The sequence below is a fragment of the Haliotis asinina genome, chromosome 2 (assembly GCF_037392515.1).
Source record: "Haliotis asinina isolate JCU_RB_2024 chromosome 2, JCU_Hal_asi_v2, whole genome shotgun sequence".
Taxonomy (NCBI): Eukaryota; Metazoa; Mollusca; class Gastropoda; order Lepetellida; family Haliotidae; genus Haliotis; species Haliotis asinina.
Window position 1 is genome coordinate 58,723,288 of NC_090281.1, and position 22,609 is coordinate 58,745,896.

Here is a 22,609-nt window from a genome sequence, read left to right on the forward strand (position 1 = left end):
TACTGTACACCAGGAAATTTTTGTGAGCGATAAATTAATGGGAAAAATGCTAGGTTTATTGTGTCGTATTAATAAATTGTTGCATTTATTTAAAGCTGCTTTCTCATGTCGACGATCAGTAGGTTTGCTGATTCAAACAATAAACAGGATGTATGTTTCTCGTACATGTGAATGTGCTGCATCAAAGGGTCCATACCATCAAGTTGTCAAAGAGCAGAGTAACGATGTTTCAGGGAGATAATTAATCAAAGTGAATAAGCTGAAGAATACAATCAACAACGGTACTCGTAAAAGTTGTCAAATGAACATAATAACTTACTACTTCCATCTTTTTGAGCGATAGCGTGCCGTAATTCAAGTGACAGCTCGGCTTCTGTCGCCACAAACTTGATGCTCGGACACGAGTAGTAATGGCTACTCTTTCCTCACTGTGTACTGTGTCATATAATGTATATCACTGCCTGTCACCAATGCTGTATTTGTTGTACTGTGCTATATTGTGTATGTCTCACCAGACTACTGTATCCTGTGGTGTTAATGAGTATTTGTTGTACTGTGCTATATTATGTATGTCTCACCAGATTGCTGTGTCCTGTGGTGTTAATGTATATTTGTTGTACTGTGCTATATTATGTATGTCTCACCAGACTACTGTATCCTGTGGTGTTAATGAGTATTTGTTGTACTGTGCTTTATTATGTATGTCTCACCAGACTACTGTATCCTGTGGTGTTAATGAGTATTTGTTGTACTGTGCTTTATTATGTATGTCTCACCAGATTGCTGTGTCTTGTGGTGTTAATGTATATTTGTTGTACTGTGCTATATTATGTATGTCTCACCAGACTACTGTATCCTGTGGTGTTAATGAGTATTTGTTGTACTGTGCTATATTATGTATGTCTCACCAGATTGCTGTGTCCTGTGGTGTTAATGTATATTTGTTGTACTGTGCTATATTATGTATGTCTCACCAGACTACTGTATCCTGTAGTATTAATGTATATTTGTTGTACTGTGCTATATTATGTATGTCTTACCAGATTGCTGTGTCCTGTGGTGTTAATGTATATTTGTTGTACTGTGCTATATTATGTATGTCTCACCAGATTGCTGTATCCTGTGGTGTTAATGAGTATTTGTTGTACTTTGCTATATTATGTATGTCTCACCAGATTGCTGTATCATGTGGTGTTAATGAGTATTTGTTGTACTGTGCTATATTATGTATGTCTCACCAGATTGCTGTATCCCGTGCTGCCTGTGTATCTGTATTTATTGTACTTTGCTATATTATGTATGTCTCACCAGATTGCTGTATCATGTGGTGTTAATGAGTATTTGTTGTACTGTGCTATATTGTGTATGTCTCACCAGACTGCTGTATCCTGTGATGTTAATGTGTATTTGTTGTACTGTGCTGTATTATGTATATCACACCAGAGAGCTGTATCCTGTGGTGTTAATGTGTATTTGTCGTACTGTGCTATATTGTGTATGTCTCACCAGAGAGTTGTATCCCTTCTGCCTGTTTTTGTCTATTAGCTGTACTGTCCAATACTGTGTATATCTCACCAGTCTGCTGTGTCCCATGCTGTTGAAGTGTATTGGTTGTACTATGCTATATTATATATATCTCACCAGACTGCTGTATCCCGTGCTGCTGAACCTTGACCTCCGGGGCATTGACCTTGTGTGTCAGACATCAGTCAGCGAGGAGGAGCCCTACACCACAGAGAGGCTATCGTCTGTCAGGGGAGGGTACCGGCAACTTGCTCTACCCAAAGTTGCACTGAAGGTCAACTTCTGTAATCCACAGGTAAATAAGTCATGTACCTGGCACCTATAAAGATCCAGGTTAGAATGGTCTTCAGCAACTCATGCTTGTCATGAGAAGATTCAGGTGGTCACCGTTGCTGACTGGCTTGAAACTTGACATTGGATCCCATTTCCATAGTTTGATGCTAATGCTGTTGATCACTGGATTGACTAGTTTCAGGGCTGAGAATTCTTTTTCATAGAGATCCTCCTTGGGGTACTTATAAGCATTTAAATGTTCTTTAAATTCTCGCGACAGTTGTAACTATATTTTTTCAATAAAATATATACAAAACAAAAAACATCGTTTTTGTCTTGTGAGACCACCCCTACAGGGCCCCTGGCCCCGTGACAACCAAGAGCAGGTAACTCTTCAGACTATAGCCTCCAGAAAAACACTTCCTTTTCTGTCGCCCGCCTATGCAGACATGCTTCAGCGTTCACAGAGATTCTTGCTTACCAAAGACAAAGACAAGTACTAAGATGAGTACCACAGAGGCTCAAACTGTATGTATGGTTTCTTTATTAGACGCATGGGCGCATTAGGAATCATTTTTTACAGTTTACTTGTCAAACTGTTGTAACTTTTGCCGTCCTGTTGGTAGCCACGTGGTTAGCATAATGGTGGAAGGCAACCCTTTTTTCACGCCAAAACTTTTCAGTTTTATGGCGGTCTTTTTTAAAGTAAGCTTGTGTTAGCTATACTTTTATGTACTTTATTCATATTATCTCCATATTTACTACTATTTTTATAAAATATATGTCGTAAACTATGGTGTAGTGGCACTTAGCTTTTACCTTAACTACGTAGGTAGTTTTAGTTTTAGCTTTGCACCCATGCGTGTCTTGTTTTATTTGTTGTTTACTACGCAACACTAGGAGGTTATTTGTTGCCTTGCAGTTTAAATCCTGCTCAACATGCAAATCCTCCATTCCGGCTAAAGACCTGCATGATGTATGTCTAAGGTGCCTAGTGGAATGTCATCACGACGATCAGTCTTGTGATGTGTGCGCAGGTTTTACCCCTCAGACCAGAAAGTCTAGACACACGGACTTCTTGTTCTATTCCAACCTACTTAAGGCGGGGGGGGATATCTGGGCTCAGGGCCCTCCATCTAAGCGCTCCCACAAAAAGAAAGGCGCAGCTTCCTCTTCGGAGGGGTCGGTTAAGAAGGCCAGGGTGTCTAGGGACCCTTCCCCTTCTCCTGCCGCTGTATCCTCAGCACCTACCCCTACTTCGCAAGCACCATTAATCTCTGTTGATTCAATTAATGCCTTGTTTCAGCAACAGATGTCTTCGGTACAATCAATGATAGATTCGGCGCTGTCTGGTTTCCGAAAGCAACTGGACGCCCGATCTTCATTGAGCGGCCATGGTGGTTCGGTTGAGGGAGGCTGCGGCCCGGGCTTAGGCTCGGAGAACGCTCCTCCCTCTGGGCAGCCGTCCTGCGCTTCGGGCGTTCAGGCGGATGTGCCTAGGGCAGTCGGCCCCAGCTTGTCCCGTGGGGCAAGTGGGGCAACGACGCCCGGTGTCGGCGGCTTGACCTCGGTCAGCGCGCCTAGTGCCACGGTGGGCAGGCAGCCTAGTGCTGCCCAGCCGCTGGGGGCATCGACATCCTATCCATTTCCTGGGCTCTTGGGTCACCCTCCGGTGGGGGGCTTGCCCCAGTTGCCCAGGCGACCTAGTTCGGGCTCTGGCAGGGGCGAACCTAGCGGCTCGACCCTTCTCAGTCTCTCTGCTCCTTCGAGTTCCGTCTCTGTAGCGCCCTCGACAGGCTCACTTTACGGCGAAGGTTCCCTGTCTGAGGAGCGTGAGGAGATGGATATCGAGGAGGAGGGGATTGGGGAGGAGTGCGAGTCGGAGGTCACGTACTCGTTCGGTTCGTCCCTCAAACGGGTTAGAGAGAAAATTGCCGAGGTCTTACCTCAGGTTTCTATTCCTGTGTCGGAGCCCGACCCCTTGGAGTTTCAGCTCCCAGGGGAGGCGTTCGCGCCTACTAAGGTCGCCGAGGCGAGGTTGCGCCTGCTCCCATCGCTGGTCGGGGAGGTAGTGAATCCGCTCCTTTCGGGTACCCGGTCGCGCTTTAATCTCCCGGAGATTAGCCGCCGGTATCAACTGGATGAGGATTCGCTATTCGAACCGCCGGTGGTGGACGAGTGTGTGTATGCCTCGGTCACCCAGGGGGGGTCCTCCTCCTCTTCCTTGGCCTCGGCCAGGCAGGGCCGGTGGCTGCCGCCCTTCTCCACGGCCGCTCCAGCGCTAAGGTCCGCCTATCGTTCCTTTGAGGAGCAATATAGGTGTGCGGCCCAGCAGCTGAGAGTAGTGGTCCATTCGGCTTACGTTTCTGCTTTGCAGGGGCAGCTGTTGGATCATGGGAGCACTGCTGACGACTCTCCGTCGGCAGTGTTCGGCCGGCAGCTTATGGACGTGCACTCTCATCTGGCGAGGGACAGCATTAGGTGCTGTGATGGGGGCCGTCATGGGGTTGCGTCGGCTATGGCTATCTGTAGCCAGGTACTCCCCCGCTACCCAGCAGGCACTCCTGGCTCTGCCCTACAGGTTGGGATCTTCCCTCTTCCCTGGGGCACTACAGGTTGTGCGGGAGGCCGCGGAGGCTGTTAGCACTTTCAAGGACTCTAAGCCCTTGTTAGAGCAACCCTCCTCGTCTCGCCAACGGCCTCCCACTCTTGCTTCAGCTTACCCTTTGGCGCCGGCGAAGGAAGGTGCTAAGTGGACTGCTCCGCTGCAGCACAAACGTAGCAAGAGGGCGAAAGGCAAAGGCAAGGGGCCTGCGTTGCAGCAGTCGCAGCAACAGCAGCCTTTTCGGGGCAAAGGGAAGCCTGCCCCGGCTTCCCGTTAAACATTTGCCCAGAGCCTTTGGTGTCCAGGCGGAGAACTGCCGAATGTGGGGGTACATTGCCTTGCGCCAGAAGTCCCTGTAGGCGGCAGGCTGTCACTATTCCTTTCGGAATGGCAGGCAGCCACTTCAAATCCCTGGATCCTGTCCACAGTCAGGGATGGCCATATGCCACAGTGGAAGCGAGACCCTCCACGCTTCTCAGGGATTCGGCACACGCCGGTGCCGTTCTCCCGGGAAAAAGCAGAGGTCCTCCGTGCCGAGGTCCAGTCGTTACTGGACAAGGCTGCCATCGAGATGGTTTCGGAAGGTCAACAAGAAGACGGGTTTTATTCCACGTACTTCCTTGTGACCAAGAAGGACAGAGGGTTCAGACCTATCTTGAATCTCAAGGGGCTGAACAAGTTCATAGAGGTTCCGTCCTTCAGGATGGAGACACTGCGGTCAGTGATCTCTTCCGTTGAGACAAGGGATTGGCTCACGTCAATCGATCTCAAGGACGCTTACCTCCATGTTCCGATACACTCCGAGTTCAAGAAATACCTTCGGTTTTCGTTCGACAGGAAGTGTTATCAGTTTCGGGTTCTACCCTTCGGCATCTCCACAGCGCCGAGGGTGTTCACCAAACTTATGTTGATTCTGGCTCAGCTAGTCAGGTCACAGGGCAGGTGTTGTCATCCGTACCTGGACGATTGGCTTTTGAGGGCCCTCGGGCTCCTGTTATCACACGATGCCACACACCATGTGATGGACATCCTGTTGAAGCTCGGCTGGATCATCAATCTCAAGAAATCAGACCTGACCCCCACGCAGGATCTGGTGTTCTTGGGGGCACGGTTCAATACGGCTCAGGGGATTGTTTCCCGAGCCCCAGACCGCATCGTCAAAGTTCAGAGAAATGTTTTTCAGTTTCTTGAGTTCCCCAGGGCCACAGCAAGAACTTGGCTTCATTTGCTGGGCACTATGGCGGCTACAGTGGACGTGGTCTGGCATGCGAGGTTGAGGATGCGACCCATTCAACAGGCGTTAGCGCAGTTGTGGTCCCATTCAGAGAGATACGAGACTGTTCTCGAGACTCCCACTTGGTTGATTCCTCACCTGCAGTGGTGGACGGAAGTCCGAAATCTGTCCAGGGGGATCCCCTTAGAGACACGGACACCTTCCCTTTCGATTCAGACGGACGCCTCCCTCACAGGCTGGGGGGCGTCCTGGGCGAACTATCGGTCTCGGGCCGTTGGGCTGAGGACGAAGTTACCCTACACATCAATGTGTTGGAATTGAGAGCAGTCCGCCGGGTGTTCGAGAGCTTTGTGGAGTCAGTGCAGGGTCAAGTGGTTCGCCTAGAGATGGACAACCAGACCGCTATGACGTATATCCTGAAGCAAGGCGGCACAGTGTCTCCGTCCCTCCTTCAGGAGGCGGGGCAGTTTCTGCTGTGGTGCGACCACTTCGACATTCGGGTACTTCCCGTTTTTCTCCCGGGCATAGACAATGTCCTCGCAGATGCGCTATCGAGATGTATACTAGCCCCACACAAGTGGATGCTGCATCGGGGGATATTCGGGATTATTTCCCAGTTGTTCGGGTCGTTCCAGGTAGATCTGTTTGCCTCTGGGGCGACGAATCAGATTCCTGTGTTTTGCTCAAGGATACCAGATCCGAGAGCGATAAGCCAACAACGCCTTTCTGCTCGATTGGACAGACAGAGTGCTGTGGGCGTTCCCACCAGTTCCTCTGATTTCAAGAGTCCTCTTGCAGCTGACCGCACAACCGGCTTGGCTGCTTGTGCTTCTGGCACCGCTTTGGTCGGCTCAAAGCAGGTTTCCGGTAATTCTCAGGTTTCTGGCTCAGCCTCCTGTTCTATTACCCTTTCGACCGGACTTACTATCCCAGAACGGAGCACCACACCCCAATCCCAGGATTCAGTGTGTGGCTTGGCCGCTGTCCGGAATCACCTCCATGCGAGAGGAATTCCTGCAACAGTTGCAGACACAATTCTGGCTTCGCGGAGGGATTCGACGAACGTTCATTATGAGGATAGATGGGCCTGTTATGCTCGCTGCTGTGTCGACAGGGGAATTCTCGATCCCTTTTCTGCAGATCTAGTATCTGTGTTGGAGTTTTTACAATCTGAACTGGAAGCCGGTCTGGCCGCTTCTACAGTTAGAGGTTACTCCACGGCAATCTCTGCCTTCCACATTCCTGTCGATGGTGCATTATTGGGGCAGCACCCTCTAGTCAGCGCTTCCTTGCAGGCATGGACAGAATCCATCTGTCTGTCCGGCGGATTAGTCCCCCGTGGGACTTGCCAGTCGTTTTTGATTGGCTGTCTGGTCCTCTTTTTCACAATCTGTCGGCTCTGTCCCTCCAGCTGTCGACATGGAAGACTGCTTTTCTTGTGGCGGTAACTTCTGGCAGGCGGGTGGGCGACATACACGCTATGTCCGCCAACCCTGAATTAACGGTGTTTCACAAAGACAGAGTGAGCATTCGATTGCCAGATACTTACCGTCCTAAGAGAGATAGCACCTTTCACGTAACGGCGCCTATTGAGCTCCCTGCTTTCACGCAGCCTTCGCCGGCCGGTACCTCTCTGCCGGTGCTCTTCTTCGTAAGACCCTTAAGGCTTATATCAAACGAACAAAAGACATTAGGAAGAATGATCAATTGTTCTGCAGTTATGGTGGCGGCAAGGCTGGCCTTCTGGCGAACAAGCATACCATATCTAGGTGGCTTGTCTCTACCATTTGTATGGGATACACCTCGAAAGGTCGTACGCCCCCTGAGGGTTTGAAAACTCATTAGGTTAGGGCTGTGGCGACGTCTAAGGCATAGGCGTCTGCCTTGCCCATTGAGGAGATCTGCTCCGCGGCTATTTGGAGCCGACCGAGCACGTTCATCCGTCATTACCAGTTAGACAGACTGTCAAGCGAGCGTGCTCGGTTTGGCCAGTCAGTTATCACCAGTGGGCAGGGCACGAGTGCCCTAGCCGATTGAGCTACCCTTGCATTTGACGAACGATCATTTGACATTGTAGCTGCAACAAGTAGACTGGTGGTGGTGTCTTACTGTATACTTTCCATCTTTTATCCCGGTGGTGGGCTCTATTATGGTGGTGGTATTTTTTGCTTTACGGGTCTAGACTGCCTCAGTCCTTCCCTAGCGCCTTGGCCGGTGCATGAGAATGGACCCTGATATATCGGTCGCCTGTCCCGACTCCCGTTTTTTTTTAAAAGGGGGTGGGGGGTGGGGGGGGCAATTTTTTATAGGCACCCTACGACTTTCTCATAGAATGGTAGGGTTAGACCGTGTAATAGCCTGGCCCTGGTCCGCATCCCCGCCGCAAGGCACAGAAGGTCACGTGACCAGGTAAGTTTGATTCCTTGTTACTTTCAGTATCGTAATAAAGGTTATCATCTTATGTCAGGTTTATGAGCAGACAGAATGCCTCTCCCAAAGATCAGTCTTTAGGAGTCTGTCTTATGCTTATAAGTACCCCAAGGAGGATCTCTATGAAAAAGAATCGAAACAAACCTGTAGAGGTTGCAGATTCTTTGAATAGAGTCCTCCTTGGGGTAAGGCCACCCACCTCCCCACATTCTGTCTGTATTGCTTACAGAACGGAAGTGTTTTGCTGGAGGCTATAGTCTGAAGAGTTACCTACTCTTGGCTGTCACAGGGCCAGGGGCCCTGTAGGGGTGGTCTCACAAGACAAAAACGATGTTTTTTGTTTTGTATATATTTTATTGAAAAAATATAGTTACAACTGTCGCGAGAATTTAAAGAACATTTAAATGCTTATAAGTACCCTAAGGAGGACTCTTTTCAAAGAATCTGCAACCTCTACAGGTTTGTTCGATTTTCTGTGAATTCACAGATTTGGGTCATTTTTGAGATCAGCATAAATATGTATTAACATTTTTAGTGGGGTCAATGGCACTAATATTAACTGTCCTTGAAAATTGAAGTTGGCTGTTCTCATGCCTGTAGTTTTAACTGGATTATTTACCGCCATATAGTTTGAACATAGGTTAGTGCAGCGTTAAGCAACGACCAATAAACTAACCTAAGGCATTAACGTTGTGCATGTGAAAGTTGCTGTTCACTCATCTGTATGTTTTTGTGGCAACTTTTCTTCAATCGTCTGAAGGTCAAGGTCACTAATTTTTTTTTATTACATTTACACTGTTACTTATGGGTGTGCACAATATCTTGGAGTTTCTAGGAGTTTCATCTTGAAAGTGCTATGTTTATATTTAGCAAAAATATATATGATTATAGACCTCCTCCTTCCAGGAAGTTGCAGCACTGCATAATGGAATCGACAAGATGGAAGAGCTGCACATCAACCAAGCAGGCAAGCTGGATGCTGTGGCCTTGTGGTTTGACCTTGACCTTGACAAAAATGTGACAATAACTACAGCTCCACACATTGTCAACTGTTGGGACCAGGCAGTGTTCCCTGTCCTGACATCACACTTCACTCAAGTACAAGAAGAAGAAGGTACGTCAGAAATTCCTGTTTTCTCCTGTCATTGATCCAGTAGAAACAACTTCTGGAACCGACTTTTTTTTTTCCTGCCTAAGAATATTATCCCCGCACACCATGGATGGAGATAGATGCTTTTCTTTTGTAAAAAGGATTTTTTGCTTGCAGTATCTGTGCTCAAATGTCATGTGACAAGTTCATGTTTTTACATATATGTCCAGTTATGCCTCAGTCATTTGTAGTTAATTTTCTGTTTAAGATGTGCGTGAAAACTTCGCAGTGAAAGAGGGCGACAGAGTGAATGTGAACTATTCCTTGCGAAATGACTGTTTCCGTGTCCTTTGTCGGAATGTGATAAGAGCTCACAATCCTTCCAGATCCGAAAAGAGGAAACATTACCGTAAAATGGACGATGTCAGTCACATGTATTCCCTGTCACAGTGTGAAATCTCACGGCTGAATGACATCACACTGAACAGATATTACTTGCAAGCATTGGAAGCAGCTAGGAAGAAAATACCTCATACAACATCACTGCTAGACCTTTCAGATGGGTTCTCTCCCCTTGGACTTCAGGCAGCTTTGGTTGGATACAGTGATATAACAATAACATCTGCATCAGAGGAAACAAGGGAAATACTGTGCCATATTGCTGACATTAACAACATATCTCAGGACAGACTGACTTTTATTCAGGCAAAGGAGATACTGGACACAGACATGGAGTTTGATACCATAGTTGTAGAGCTGTTCGAGTCAAGTGGGGTCTTTAGACAGCAGATACTTGAGGACTTGGCACTAACAAGGTAACACTATTGTTGACTTAGAGAAAGTAAAAAGCCATATGTTGATACCAGGATCTTTAATTCTGAGTATGTGTAATATGTTCAACCTGTGATACAAAAGTCTGTCTGAGGGTAGTGATGAATTGTGTTTTATTATGAATACACAATTCCTTTGGGAGAGTGGTCAAATGTAACCAGCTATATTTGGGATTACAGCTGTGGTGGCTGAGTGGATCAGGCAACTGACTTTGTGTGCTGGCATTTAGGTGCATAAGTCTCGGAGTGATATAGCTGTTACTGAATGGTTCTGAAATCAGGAGTATAGATACATGAGACTAGGTGCATCTTAAAACACCTAGGGGCTGGCATTTAAGTGCCTAAGTCTGAGAGTGTGGGTTCAAATCCCAGATGGGACTCCTACAAAAATACTAGAATCTGTACTTTAGTGAGAATGTTCATCTCAAATATAACACACTGCTTGTTATTTGTTTTGTGAACAATAGGATGCAGGAACAGAGGTCGTTTATTGCTGTTATGAGTGAATCTCTATGAACAATTTCTGACACCATTCATACTTAGGATTGTTCGAAAGTCTTTTTCAACTTCTCAGTTTTTGATTATAAAATCATTAGGTCTTCTTCTTCTTATTTGTACGGATTTTGTGTCAGCTCCCCTGACCTAACCACTGGGCAGATTTTGATGAAAATTTCGGGGATGATAGCCTGTATGCTGAAATTGATACAATGAAAAAAAAATCCCGAGTTCTGGCTTCCGGTAAGGGCAGATAACCCAAAATGTGATTTTCTTCCACCCCGAATATCTCAAAAACTATAAGAGACAAATTAACCAAATTTTCACCAAATGTAGACAACCCAATTCCCCATTGATTCAACATGTAAAAAATGTTAGCCATTTAGTGAAATTTTGCACTATTTTGAAAAAAATGCAATTTTTGCAGATTCCGCGTTTTGACAGTGCCTGTCTTTGAACATCTTCTTCTCCAGAACGGCATATAGCACAATCAAGTTTAATACACCATTAGAAAGCCCATACCCTGGAAAGCTTAATTTGTTCAAGACATCTTGATATCTCAAATAGTTTCGGAGTTATCGCCCTTGAAAGTTGGTCAAATTTTCAAAGACGCATTTTCATAGGGTTCATTAAAGTGTCATAACTCTATGGAAACGCAATGGATTTCATTGTGCAAGGTACCAGACTGTAGATAATTGAATGGGGAACATCTTGCTTCACATTATGGTTATGTAAAAATCAATACTTACGTCACAATTACGACGGAAACAAAATTGTCACATTTTAGGCCAGAATCCACTCAATTTTTAACAAAATGTTCCCGTGCTGCACTAACAGGCAGATATCTATTTTTAACGCCGCTATGGCATTCTCATATTAGAACTAGAGTTTCCCTTCAACTGCATTACACTGGGTTAACACTGAGTTTTCACAGAAATACATGAGAGTTAAGGAAATAGTCAATTCTCTAACAATGAGAGGCCGTCACTCTGTTGTCCTTAGGTCTACAGTCAAAATATTGTATATTGTTTTACGCCGCATTCAGCAGTATTCCTGCGTTACACTGGCTTTGCACTGAATGTTCACAGTAATACATGAACGTTAAGGAAATAGTGGATTCTGTTACAGGGAGTGCAGTTTTACGCCGCACTCAGCAGTATTGCAGCTATATGGCTATGGTCTGTAAATGATCGAGTCTGGACCAGACAATCCAGTGATCAACAGCATGAGCATCGATCTGCGCAATTGGGAACCTATGACAGGCCGTACTTGCTCTCTCATTCGGTCTACTATCAAACCAATTAGTGTTGTGGAAATGTCAGGCTCTAATCTTTCCAGTAGTTTGTATATTGTGTTACGCCGCACTCAGCAGTATTCCAGCTATATGACTGCAGTCTGTTAATGATCGCGTCTGGACTAGACAATCCAATGATCAACAACATGAGTGTCCATCTGCGCAGTTGGGAAGGTGACAGGCCGTACCTCCTCTGTTCTTAGGTCTACAATCAAAACAATTAGTGTTGTGCAAATGTCAGGCTCTAATCTTCCCATTTGTTTGTATATTTCACTGTGCCATGCTGTTTGTTTTTCTGGAGTTTGTGAATAGTACGTTCGTGTCAGCAGTGTTGACTCGGTGCCAAATTAATAGAACACTGCAATGGACGGTCCAGTTGACGTCCAAAGAAACTGTTCGAGTGAAGATAGCCATGGTGGGTGTATGGAGGAAGTCTGAAGACCGTCAGTATTGCCCTTGAGGCAATCCTAGTTATTATTATTATTATTATTATTACACAGATATGATTATCCTCTATTGCAAACTACTTTCTCGCTCTACATTTTGTAAGGAGGTGGTGGGGTAGCCTATTGGTTAAAGCGTTGGCATGTCACGCTGGAGATCCAGGTTTGATTGCCCACATACTTGCAGTGTGTGAAGCCCATTTCTGGGATTCACCGTGCAGCCATACTCACTCATTCATATGTTGTATGATCCATTGTGACCATGTGCTGTTTCAGATTGACCTCCCTGACAGGAGGGGGTGTTGTGTTGCCAGGGAAACTGACAGTGATGGGAATGTGCATTGAGTCGGATGATTTGGCCAAATCCAGCTTTGTTGTGACCAGTGAATACACACTGGGTTATCAGATAGCAGACTTCATCCGAGACTTTCAGGTTGTGAGATTTTACATCATGCAATGAAGAATTTATCAGTACACTCATGTCAGCCATTTATATACATGTAGTTGAGTCAATCCTGATCAGTTCACTAACATGTTAAATGTAAATCTTATCTTCATAGAATTGTTTCACTGGCCAGGAAAATCTCAGGTGTTAAAGGTGATGGTTTACCATCTCTTTTTACAAGCCATGCAACAAGCCTTTCAAGGAGTTTATCTGATGATACCCATGTTTTACTTCCTCAATATGCCATCTTATTGCCCAGCCAGCCATACTCAATGCCACGTTTTAAACTAATAGATTTAAAAACTCTTTGATAGTATTAGTATTAGGCTCCGCAATGATTGTTAAATTTTGTTTTACATCAGCAGACTGTATGTTTAGTGTACATGTATGTGTCAATTTTGTCTTATGTTGCCATATGTATCTTGTATCTTATTTTATTCTGTGGTGCATTTTCAAATGTGAAAAGAATTCCCTACTATTGGTAATAAAGTATTGTCATTGTCGTCATATTTTTTCAGGCAACAACTCACCCAGACATTGATCTTCACACCCTCACTTACAAGAGACTCTGTGAGCCATTTGAACTGTTTCAACTGGACTTCAATGAAGACAGATCGGATTCTGATCTCCCACCATTCCTTCAGCAGGAAAAGGAAGTGAGTGTATTTGTGACAGACACAGGTTGTGTCCATGCGGTGGTGTATTGGTTTGAGGTACAGGTGATGGATGACATCCGATTCAGCACTTTGGATCCAAGTCTTCACTGGAGACAAGCAGCCAAGATGATTGGAGGACATGTGGTTGTGTCAGCTGGCCAGACTCAGACATTTAAACTGATTCTGAAAAACAGCTGCATTGATGTTAAAGTGGCCTCATAAGATAGCTGTTACTGAGTGCATCTGAAAACAGCTGTATATACGTTAAACCAGTTACATGAGAATAGAAACTTCTGAAAACAGCTGTATTTATGTTAAACCAGTTACATGAGAACAGGGGCATCTGAAAACAGCTGTATTTATGTTAAACCAGTTGCTTGAAACTAAGTGCATCTGAAAACAGCTGTATTTATGTTAAACCAGTTGCTTGAAACTAAGTGCATCTGAAATCAGTTGCATAGATGGTACACTGGTTACATGGGACCCATCTGCTAGATGACTTATAATTGAAGGGATGCTTCTAGAAGCTTCAGGTCTCCTAGTTATTGAATTCATGATGGTTTTTGTAGTAGACAGTAGTTGAACATTCATGCATTATTATTATTATTATAGGTAATGTTATTACCTGTATATTGAGATGCATCACGTGTTGAGAGACATAATCAGTATGTCTGTATGTTGAGGTGTAGATATTCATTTAGGTTCAGATCATTATGTGTATATTTAAGTGGATCATATGTTGACAAATATGACACACTAATCAACAATAAGTAAATATTATTATGATCTTCAACACAACCAAATGTTTTCATATTTGTTTATTCACACATGTGTATATTACTTCACATTTACAGTTTCTTGTAAAAAGGTGGTGTGGAATAGCACATTTTCCATAATGTGAGACATTCCATATGTACAAAATTACACCACATAGGGAAACAATATCATGTGTGTGAAACTTGCATTTGTTTCATGTTCTTTCTAGGATTAAAATTATTACATTTGTCTTGGCTCTTTTATTATCGTGAACAAGAGGTACATAGCACACACATAAACTGAGGAAATGCCAGTCTCCCTACGGTCTTTGACACTCACAACCTGTACAATACATTTTTATCAGTGGGGTATTTTGCTGTTTATCTGGTTATACAAGTACAGATACAAGCACACAACGAGTTCAGATCACAATATGTGTCCATGGCCATCATGCTGGAATGTTGAAAGCAGATCCTTAAACGTTATGCACTTTTTAAGGACCAATGCAAATAAATAAAATAAAATAAAAATTCACTTAAAAAGTTCGGACCTTAGAGATCTTAATTATTATTGCCCCATTTAATGATGACATGATTATCATTCTCAACTCCCTATGGAGTAAACAAACATAGCTGCCTTTGAGGCACAGGCCCATGGAGACCCTACATGATGGGGATGTGTCAGTTTCACCTGATACGTGACATGTGCACTGTAAGCAGGACCACATGAGCCACTCTGATTTATATCTCAATTGTTTTTAATATTTCCCTGAAGGCCTTTCAGTCAGGAGCAGCGCCAAGCCCTTTTGAACTTGGTGCCCTGCCCTTAATACTTGGCACCTAACCCCTCTTTTAATACCATAATTTACATTAACATGTATTAGTTAATTGAAATAACTGCTCTTTGAGCTTTCAGAAATCACTGTGCATGAATAACTTGACATAATACTTGGAAATTTGTCATTGCATGTCCTTTTTCGAATATGAAATTCTCTCATCCTGTCCTGTTTAGATCATGGACTGCAATGATAACCCAGTCACTGGAAACCATACAGAAAAAGACAAGAACAGTGTGCAGTGAACACAAATCATGTCATAGATGGTTTATAACATCACAGCCTTACATTTATGAGCTACAGGGATATGAAATTTAGTCTTGTCCTACATTTTGGAATGATGACATCTAGGAAGCAAGAACAGTACAATTTTGAAACTTTTTAATTTTTGTACAGCATTTCTACCCCATAATTCTATAATTCATATCCAAATCAACTGTTCATACAACTGATCAAATATACATGTATTTTTAAAAACACTATCGCTGAATGTTTAACGACACGTTCAAATGAAGCAACTTACAGTATGAACACAAAGGCTTGAAGTATATACAATAAAAAATGGTGGATGGGCTCAATGATTTACAGTAATATCACAGAATTTGAGCAATGAATGACTATAGTCCAAGCACAATAGTTCTCATGGGGAATCAACTGTTTCTGGAACGCTTTTTCCTGAGTAATTATTAATGTGTTATAATTAGTCACAAACACTGACAAAAAATATTTCAGTTGCTGGTTAGTGAAACCATCTAATATTTTCTATTTAACGATGTTGAGGTTTGTGATTTTCATTGTTCAAGTGCACATGATTATCTTAAATGATAAGATTAACATGCCGTGAAGAGTGTTTTCAGGATAACCTGCCCTTGACGTATGTGAAAAATGATGGATGCAAGAAACAAACTAGTCATGGCAATGTTTGGCTAATCTTAATGTTACAATTATTGTAAGTGTATACATATGGTAAAGAAGTCACAGCAACATTACACAAAGATCGACAACGCAGTAAATATTGCAACAAGAAGGTATGTATGCTAGTTCATAGGTGGGATAGTTGAGTACATGGAACAGATTGCTAAAACATAAGAATATTGATATCACTACATGTAAAATATCCTGAATGATTTGTCCAGAACTGTGTTGATAAAGAAGAATATCGTTTGGTCTCGTATCTGAACAAGGCACTTTTCCTCCTTCAGAATTTTGTTTTTGATTGAGAGTACTCACCAATTTACTGCCTCTTCAAGAGTTTGTCTCTATGAAGATGAAATAATATGGATTGCATAGCCAATCTTAATACTACAACACTGAATTTGTAATACGTGACATATTACTGATGCAGTGTGTGCCAAAACTGTTTTAGCCTACTGGCTACTCAATTTTGAGTCAAATTGAAATCATGGCGAACTGGCAAACAGGTACTTTGTTGACATGTGTGTCTTTTCATGTTATCTCATATCTATAATAGTTACAATGCATTATAACTTGCAGCATTTTGTAATGTCACGGCAACCTGCTAAACATTTTCTGTCGTTCCTGTATCAGGTCTATTTTGAGGATGACTTCCCCTTTGTGAAATATCATTGTCAACAGAAAAATTCACATCCCCATCCTTCATGTGTTGTGTTTGATGCTGCTCTGCTTCCTCTTGTTTGGCACCTGCTACCTGATCTGAAGCAGGAATGTCAGCATCCTCACCAGAAAACTCTACTAAAAGGGGATCACTCTGAGGAGTTATTCCTGACTCAGTCACAGGATGCACCATCACAGTCTCTGTGTCAGCTTTCCCTTTCACACTCTTTCCAAGTTTGTTTAAGCTGGACACAGACCCTGCTGCAGCAAGGCTTTGCTCCTGGTAATCTCTACCGGCATGTGCTTCAACACTTGTGCTGAAGTCAACATAATTGTTCATACTAGCCGTTGCTGACTGATTCACGAAAGAATCATGAGTCTGGTCAACTGACGACCCATCCCAGTCAGTTGCAACAGACTCGATGAAGTCATCACTGGCAACTACTGGAGTTGTATGTTTGGTCCCCCTTGTCTCATCATTGATTGAAGTGGCAAGATTACTGGGGCCATTTAGAAGTGGTGTCTTTTCTCCATGTTTATCATCTTTCCTCCTCACCAGTCTCTTTGTCATGCCTTTTCCTGGAAAGTGAAGAATAAATACATAGAGCAATGACTGTAAGCAGAAACATCAGTGCTGTCAAAAGAAATAAAGGCTGTTAATGTTTCTGTAAGGAGCACAGATCATCTGCCGGTTAAAACCATTCACTATAAAGTAGAATTACCTATTATCAAGGCAAAACTGTTTTTAAAACCTGTTTACAAATCCACTCAAAACAACTGGATTTGAAAGGAAAGTATTATGAATGTGTTTTGGTTGGGTTTTTTTTAAAATTGTAACTATCTGATAAAAATGTCTGAAGAACATTTTACATTGCTAATATAAATCAAATTAATTTTAACAATACAGAAGAATTTTTAGATTGCTGCAGTGCAACTGACCAACATAGCGGGCATGTTCGATGACATCATCCCTGACATCACGCACATCCCACATGGACAGGAAAGACGAGCAGCAGTTACTCTGGTCAGCTTCCTCGCCCATGTATGGTTTGTGGGAGAAGGAGAAATAGTGAGCCACCGCGGCAAAAAACATCTCAATACAGATACAGAAATCCTGAAAACAGAACAGAAATTGATCAGCTGTGTAATGATCCACCAGCTTCTCACTACCAAGAACTTTTGGTCGATAATTAGAGAAACTGCATGTACGTTTATATCAAACTGACGAAAATACATCAACTAGTTTTTCAGTCCAAACAACATACGTTGAGTAAAGATTCATATAATGAACTAAAATTAGTCGTCCCTTTAGTTTATAGTACTTTTTTTTCCAAATATTACATGCATGAAGATTTGTCACCCAAAAATACATCATAACTGACAACTTTAAAAACATGTTTTCACGTATTCACGGAATTGTGTCTGTTTATAAAATGGTGGCTACCTGTAATCCAGTTGCCTCCTCCTTCACTGATTTGTAAAACAACCATGGCCCATTTTGTGGAATAGCTCCAAGTTTAGCTAAAGCAGCTATCACCACAGACTGCCTGAAACATGGCCAACATTGACAATACAACCTATTGTTCATTATCTGTGATATACTGAAGAAATGAAAAGACTACAAGACATAGCATTGTTCTTGCTGACAAAGTATCATAATCAATGTGCAACAGTAGCAGTATAAATCTACATGAGAGTACTCTTAAATGCCTGTATGACAGACTTACCGTTAATACTAAACATTAACCTGCCTTTCACAGATATCCCAGTGTATAGTAAACAGACAACATTTACCAAAATGATAAGAAGACCACAGCCTTGACACACAGAAACTTGGGTAGGGGCTTGATTGGAGCCAGTTCCTCTTTAGCAGATTTGTAGAACAGGATCAAGCAATACATGGCCCACTGAAAAATGCGTATCAGCTAATTGTATTTCCCAGATCATCTGCTGACATGACAACTAAACTACAGAAATCCTCAGGGTTTTTCATTGCCTTTTTCAAACAATTCATACATGAAATTCACATTTCTGTTACAAAATGGCACAGACAAGATATATTAAACTGTACGTCCCAAGCATCACATGGGGAATCACAAGAATTAAAAACCTTTCACAGACCAAAATTCTAAAACTCCACCTTCACTGAAAACCTTTAGAAAACCCTTTAGCACATACTTACAATCTGTGAGATGTTGTTGACGATGACAAGGTAAGACCAGGCAGTTGTGAAGTTGAAGTCCCCTTCATCATACTTCCCTCCAAGTTCACACAGTCTATAGGAGGAATTGTAAACCAAAAGTTACTGTGTTCTGTAATCTGATTGGTTGAAAAACATGATTAAATGGTATTAGATTCCCGGAAACTGAAAGACTATTCACCGCGTATTGACACGTAAACAATTGTTTTGTTGTGTCATCAACAGTGGTGACGTCATTCAAATCATAGTGTGACGTAAAGTTAGAATGACGTCACAAATGAGCGACTCCAGATGCTACCATGGGAACCAGCTGAAACGGCCAGCTGATGACACTTTACTGCTGTACTCATACTCGATGTAAACGAGTGCAGACAGTAAAACCCCTTTGGTTTACTTTTGTGTTTACAATGTCGATAAACATCATGTGTTGGCCAATTTCCGGGTGTTATTGAGTATTTGAAGCACTCAATAACACCCGGAAATTGGCCAACACATGATGTTTATCTCCTAAATCACAATCAAATTCATCGTCCACTATACTTTGGCATGCAATGCATGTGGACCTTGTTTTTTGTAAATACTAGTAACTCTTCATCAAATGATCCAATCGATCTCAAACTTTGCAAGTGGATGTTTAGTCAGACAACCTAATCACATTGTAAATCACCAATTTTATGAATTTGTATGAAACAATCTGTCTATGTAACTGTCAACAAAATAAACAGCAGAATCCAGACTGCTTGCAGAGGATGGGAACCAAGGACCTGTAACAGGCGTTCCTGTCTTACAGATACACTATTTCCTCAGTAACTCTAGCTAATCCTGCTTGAATTGGACAAATACATTTGCCAGGCTTACAGTGTTTATCAGTCTCAATCAAATTCACTTCGAAGCAGAATTGAATCCTTGAAAACTGGATCCAAATTATAGCTCTCAAATATGGTTAGTCAATGAACACTGCCATCACTTCGTTTTTATTTGTTTCAGCTAAATTTAGTAGTCTTGGTCTAACAGGGTAGGACAAATTTCAGAGGCTGAAATCAAAATAAGTCATATACACATTATTCCCTAGCAGCTACTTATGAAGCTACTAACATAGGCTATTTAAATACAGTTTTATTAGTTATCTATAGCTACCATGAAACAACCATATAGTAGGTTTACGCATGTGGAGGTATTAACATAAACTCACAGTGCAATAACTGTTGTAGCTGGCCTCACTATTGTGTACTGGAGCACCCCATGTTTACATCTCTGCAGAAACAATCTGTTGAAGATAAAGGCACATTTATCATCACAGCCTCTGACATATCATTACATGCCAGTTGTAACACAAATGACAAAGTCTGTATTCAACAGGTCCTACAGTTCCCCCCAATCTCTTTCAACAGGTCCTAAGGTCTCTGTGCTCTCCAAGACAGCAGTCCTAGTTGTGAAGTTTGATAGGTGAATAGTATATCCCCCCCAAATGATGACGTAGGCAAAGATGTGTGATGATGTAATGAGATCTTGGCAGATTAAGCATAAAGCAGACTTATGTTGTTTTGCTAGATTCCCAAATAATCCACCCACAAAATCGAAAATATATGTACATGACACTACTTTTAAGATCTTCCAGAAAACATAATAGTAGCTAGAAATGATTTAAGTTACTGAAATCAGAACTCAAGCATGCTGACCATAAAAGTTAGTGTGTGACAGTGCATGGTTTTGCATCGCTTTTAGCTAAATTACAGTAATATCAATGCTGGGAGCACCAGAAATGGACTTAACACCTTGCATTCAGACAAGGAAATAGCAAGATGAGCGAAACTTTAACCACTAGGTTATCCCACAGCCCAGATTTGCTTAAATGGCAAAAAACTTCCCTCCGAACCAAGAGTACCATTAGAGCATCAGTTGTGAACTTACTTGCCCATCGGCCATGGTGGGAGAAGGCAGAATGGGATCATATGTTTGACTTGGTCCTTATTCTCCAGTTCAATATCCAGATGTGGATGTTCTTGATGAAGATAGTTCATTAGGTAGCGCATGAAGTTGTAGATGACGTATGCCTCATAGCATTCTCGCACTGTGTCAAGGTAAATTGCAGCACTTGGGAATCGGAGAGCAAACCACTAAAATTTACAAACAATTAGTTTTAGAACTGATAATTTACACAGCATTGATATTGGACACAACCTATACCAGGAAAGTTTCAAGGTACTAAAATTTCAAGGTTTCAGACCACCCAGAGCTTTTTGAGGTGATATAATTTTGAGGAAAGTGACCAGAAACATCACTTACAGGACCAATACTCACTGACCTATTGGCAAAACTCATAGTAGCCAGTGATAACTGCAGTCTGAAAGTAATAACCTGTATACCAGTCCATGGTAGCAATAATAGTAATGAAAACACACATTAAATCCTTTTTTGTGATAAATGACCCATGAAACACTCTGTTGGCAGAGTTAAAACATGACACCATTTTTTCTCAGACGATGCTTTTTTCTTCACAACTAACTATAAGAACGTAAGCATTTGGTGGAAGTTCGGAAAAATTCATATATAATATAAATATAATGTTTTCGAGGTTGCATTTCTAAATTTGAAAACCTTGAAAATTTGATACCTCTAACATTTCCTGGTATATGATAATCAAAACCATTATTTCATAGCAACCAAACAAGAGTTAACAAAAAATGAACGGACTGTTCTGTGTCTTGTCTTAACAAGAGTTAACCTGATTACATGAGATGGGATTTCTGTGTGATGAGCAAATGCCTTTTCCAGCAAACTACCTTACCGTTCCTTCAGTTTCATGACATAAATGGATGGATTATTTGAACATATGCTTGATGCTTCACACCTCACAAAAGAAAAGACACTTTAGTGATTGATATTAAAAGTAATGACCAGTGACATGGGGTAGTCCTGCATGCAATTAATCAAGTCACTGGGCCACATCACTGGTGACCTGTTCCACCAAGATTTACTAGAGATGGATTAAGAACAGCATGCCAAAATTCACTTCAACATTCAGTGCAAGTGACCCAACATAAAAACAGATGCACTTACTGCATTAAGGGCATAAATTGGAACCATCCACAAAATTCTGAAAAATTGAAAAAAAGATATAATCAGGCATTCACAGTTAAGATCATGTACATACAAAACGTACAGGTGAATTCCTGTTCATGACATATATCTCTGAGTTTTTTCCATTTTTCTTGACATCCAAACACGCTGACTTATTTTGTGGCTCGCTTTAATAAGGAAACTGACAGCGACTTCAGAATGACAGCCAACTAATATCTGTACATATACTACGTAGATCTCATGAATCGTGGATGTTCATTTAGACATACCTTATAATGTTTCTTTGCAGTTGTGGTTGTGTATAATATACCAGATGCTGTACAATTCCCCACAGAGAAATGGGCAGAGACATCATAACAAAGAGTCCACCGACAAACCAAGCTTGAACATGGACTTCCTTCTTAGTTCTATTTAATTCCCAAATGCAAAGGGGTAGTGCTACTGTCAATAACATTATATAGACCAGTATAACTAAAGGTCGTATCCATTTCCGCCATCGATTAATACAATCCATGGTGCTTCTTCACCTCGAATAACGCACCACTTCTCGTCAAATCTTACTATTTAGAATAGCAGCCGACATTTTGCTGTCATGTGATTCCTGCACCAATTTGCAACATCCGGTTCCAAAGTACTACTATAGGTTAAACTTATATTATTAGTTATAATTATTTCTTTTTCAGTGGCTAGAACGTACACATTTTTGGCATTGCTTAGTACGTAAATAAAATATGTATATTTGAACTGTTAGTGAAAGATGCATTTGTTTGAAAATACAAACTTGCAATATAGATTTTATATACATTATCTTAGACATAGTTAATGAGTTATTATACCAATCTG

General features: G+C 42.2%; 2 protein-coding genes across 3 annotated transcripts in view; one reads left to right on the top strand and one right to left on the bottom strand.

The window, feature by feature from the left end:
* LOC137274016 (protein arginine N-methyltransferase 9-like) overlaps positions 1-22,609 on the top strand; it is a 164,052-nt gene that overhangs the window by 5,085 nt on the left and 136,358 nt on the right. Inside the window, exons 6-10 of one of the 2 annotated variants that reach the window (XM_067806967.1) lie at positions 1,645-1,819; positions 8,973-9,180; positions 9,425-9,971; positions 12,495-12,651; positions 13,182-14,324. In XM_067806967.1, the coding sequence (XP_067663068.1) occupies positions 1,645-1,819; positions 8,973-9,180; positions 9,425-9,971; positions 12,495-12,651; positions 13,182-13,541 (1,447 nt within the window). In that variant the 3' untranslated portion in view covers positions 13,542-14,324. Of the gene's footprint in view, positions 1-1,644; positions 1,820-8,972; positions 9,181-9,424; positions 9,972-12,494; positions 12,652-13,181; positions 14,325-22,609 lie in introns of those variants that run through there. The other variant, XM_067806968.1, reaches the window with a different exon arrangement.
* Positions 14,121-22,379, bottom strand: LOC137274024 (transmembrane protein 184C-like). The gene is made up of 9 exons (XM_067806981.1): positions 22,036-22,379; positions 21,746-21,782; positions 20,597-20,802; positions 19,878-19,952; positions 18,668-18,761; positions 18,280-18,392; positions 17,930-18,032; positions 17,425-17,599; positions 14,121-17,064 (listed from the first exon to the last, which is right to left on the bottom strand). The coding sequence occupies exons 1-9, from the start codon at positions 22,278-22,280 to the stop codon at positions 16,430-16,432; spliced, it is 1,683 nt and encodes a 560-aa protein (XP_067663082.1). The 5' UTR covers positions 22,281-22,379; the 3' UTR covers positions 14,121-16,429.

Excerpts from the sequence above, each read along its gene's own strand:
- LOC137274024 (XM_067806981.1), bottom strand. The coding sequence starts at position 22,280 with ATGGATTGTATTAATCGATGGCGGAAATGGATACGACCTTTAGTTATA. Across the intron at positions 21,783-22,035 it reads CTGCAAAGAAACATTATAAG|AATTTTGTGGATGGTTCCAA; the intron begins GTATGTCTAAAT and ends TCAATTTTTCAG. Across the intron at positions 18,762-19,877 it reads GCTACAACAGTTATTGCACT|ACTGTGTGAACTTGGAGGGA; the intron begins GTGAGTTTATGT and ends TTCCTCCTATAG.